The sequence below is a fragment of the Trachymyrmex septentrionalis genome, unplaced genomic scaffold, assembly GCF_001594115.1.
Source record: "Trachymyrmex septentrionalis isolate Tsep2-gDNA-1 unplaced genomic scaffold, Tsep1.0 scaffold127, whole genome shotgun sequence".
Taxonomy (NCBI): Eukaryota; Metazoa; Arthropoda; class Insecta; order Hymenoptera; family Formicidae; genus Trachymyrmex; species Trachymyrmex septentrionalis.
Window position 1 is genome coordinate 169,274 of NW_017304406.1, and position 2,000 is coordinate 171,273.

The window sequence follows — 2,000 nt, forward strand, 5'->3', positions numbered from 1 at the left end:
TTTATTTACGTTTATATAAAAAAATAGATTTACCTTCGTATACCCAATCCGGAATTCCATTGAAAACTATGTTGGCTTCGCCGCTTGTTGTCAATCTTCGTACTACATTCTGGCTACGATTGAAAGTCATATGATAAATATCGTTATCAAAAACATAAACCAAGTCACTGCCGATGGGCGACCATAACGCCAGCGAGATAAAAGTTCCATTCTCGATCTCTTCAAATGTACTACAAATGTTTAGGAAAAATTTTATTAAAGTATTTTCTTATAATAGAAAAAGAAAGTTCATTTATAAATATATTTATACAAATATAGATATAAGAATTTTTTATGTCAGTTACGACTGAGATAACGACTCAGCTGAAGATAATGAAATACAAATGAAAAAATCTATTGGATAGATTCGATAAAACTGTTGTAAAAAAAGAAAATATTATATTATGTATTTGAAACACTTGTATGTACGATAAATGAAATGTTTATTAAAATAATAAACAAACGAAATTTCTAACAAAAACGGATGAAAAGTTTTCTGAAACTAATTGGAAATAGTTGTAATTAAATAACTTTATCTTGCGCGCGCGTATGTTTTTGAAACCTATCACAAAGTGATGACCCAATTACATTAACGTTTATTGTCTCATTTGAAAATCTAAACGTTAGAAATTCTCTGTGTAGGCCACGCGTAGTTTCGCAATCAAGCTTATCAACGAATAGTTAATATTATCAACGGCAATATATGCAAGCTGTAAAAATATAAACGAATAAACTTACCCGTCCTGGATGTCATATACCACATAATTTTTGACGGTCGAGTGTCTGAACACCTGTGCAACTCCATTTATTTTAGTTCTCATTATATTTCAACAAGCGAAAGGATATTAAACGATTAATCACTTACACGTCTAGTATTGTAACCAAAGAGAATATACTGCTTGTCGGCCGAAATAGTTGCCGTACTGAGTTTGTATGGTAGCTAGAACAATTTTAACATTGAGTTTTAAGAAAAATGTTCGTTATTTAATCTGAACGTCTTGCAGGAATTTATTTTGAGAAAAACTTATTAAAGTAAATAATTATCTTAGAACAAATTGTTTTGAACAATTCATTCAAAGTATTGACAAAATTGAAATATTTAATTATAGATGACATTGATAACTCGTAAAGAATATTTTATTTAACTTCCGTTGCAATCACGGATGTTTATAAACTCATAATATCACTCTGATAACCAAATATCAGTTACAAATTGAAATCTCAAAGATTAAATTGTATAGTAAACTATAAAATATCCTTACTGGTAAATCTGTTCCATTAAAAATCTGTCTAGTTTCTTTTGTTTTTACATTGGTAATAGTAATATCGCCTGTAATTATGCTCCCAACTATAAATTCATTGTCAGAAATCCACGAGCCATTGAAGCCGGACGAGTAATAAGTATAAAGGTATATCTCTTCCAAGAAGAACGATTTCCTGAGTTCAATCTCATCGTTGTTACGAATATCGGTGTCGTTGTTATTTGGAACTATATAAATAGATTCAACATTTAAAATACAAACGATATATACGTAAGATTTATTGAATTCCCCGATATTTACATTTCCATAAGTAACGATCAAACTGCATATTTGCTGAGCATTAGTTACGCTAATAATTACGCGAGGTATTAAATCAATTGACCTACCTGTTCGTGACTGACCGATGACGATTACGAAGGCAAATAGTATTAGAAGTTGAAGAGGCTGAAAGAATTCGGATTGCCAGGATATGCCATGAAATTCGTGTCGGATTTTTCGTCCCTCTATTACGATTACGTATATACATGAACTCAATGAATGAACAGAACGTACAAAAAAATCACACAAAACATTTAGAAAATGAAATTACTGGCTATTATCGTTCAAACTTTCAACTGCGCTGGTATCTGAACGGACGAATTCTGAACTTAGGCCTGCGGTAACCGCGAAAAGTTTTGCTGCATTTTACGAATCGTTAGT

The 2,000-nt window shown here is 31.2% G+C and overlaps 1 protein-coding gene across 1 annotated transcript in view; it reads right to left on the minus strand.

Annotated features, from left to right (window-relative positions):
* Nucleotides 1-2,000, minus strand: part of LOC108756435 (venom dipeptidyl peptidase 4) — a 10,552-nt gene that overhangs the window by 7,351 nt on the left and 1,201 nt on the right. Inside the window, exons 2-6 of the mRNA XM_018500245.1 lie at nucleotides 1,688-1,745; nucleotides 1,302-1,528; nucleotides 905-979; nucleotides 778-830; nucleotides 34-230 (exon numbers count right to left, since the gene is read on the minus strand). Coding sequence (XP_018355747.1) covers nucleotides 34-230; nucleotides 778-830; nucleotides 905-979; nucleotides 1,302-1,528; nucleotides 1,688-1,745 — 610 coding nt within the window. The remainder of the gene's footprint in view (nucleotides 1-33; nucleotides 231-777; nucleotides 831-904; nucleotides 980-1,301; nucleotides 1,529-1,687; nucleotides 1,746-2,000) is intronic.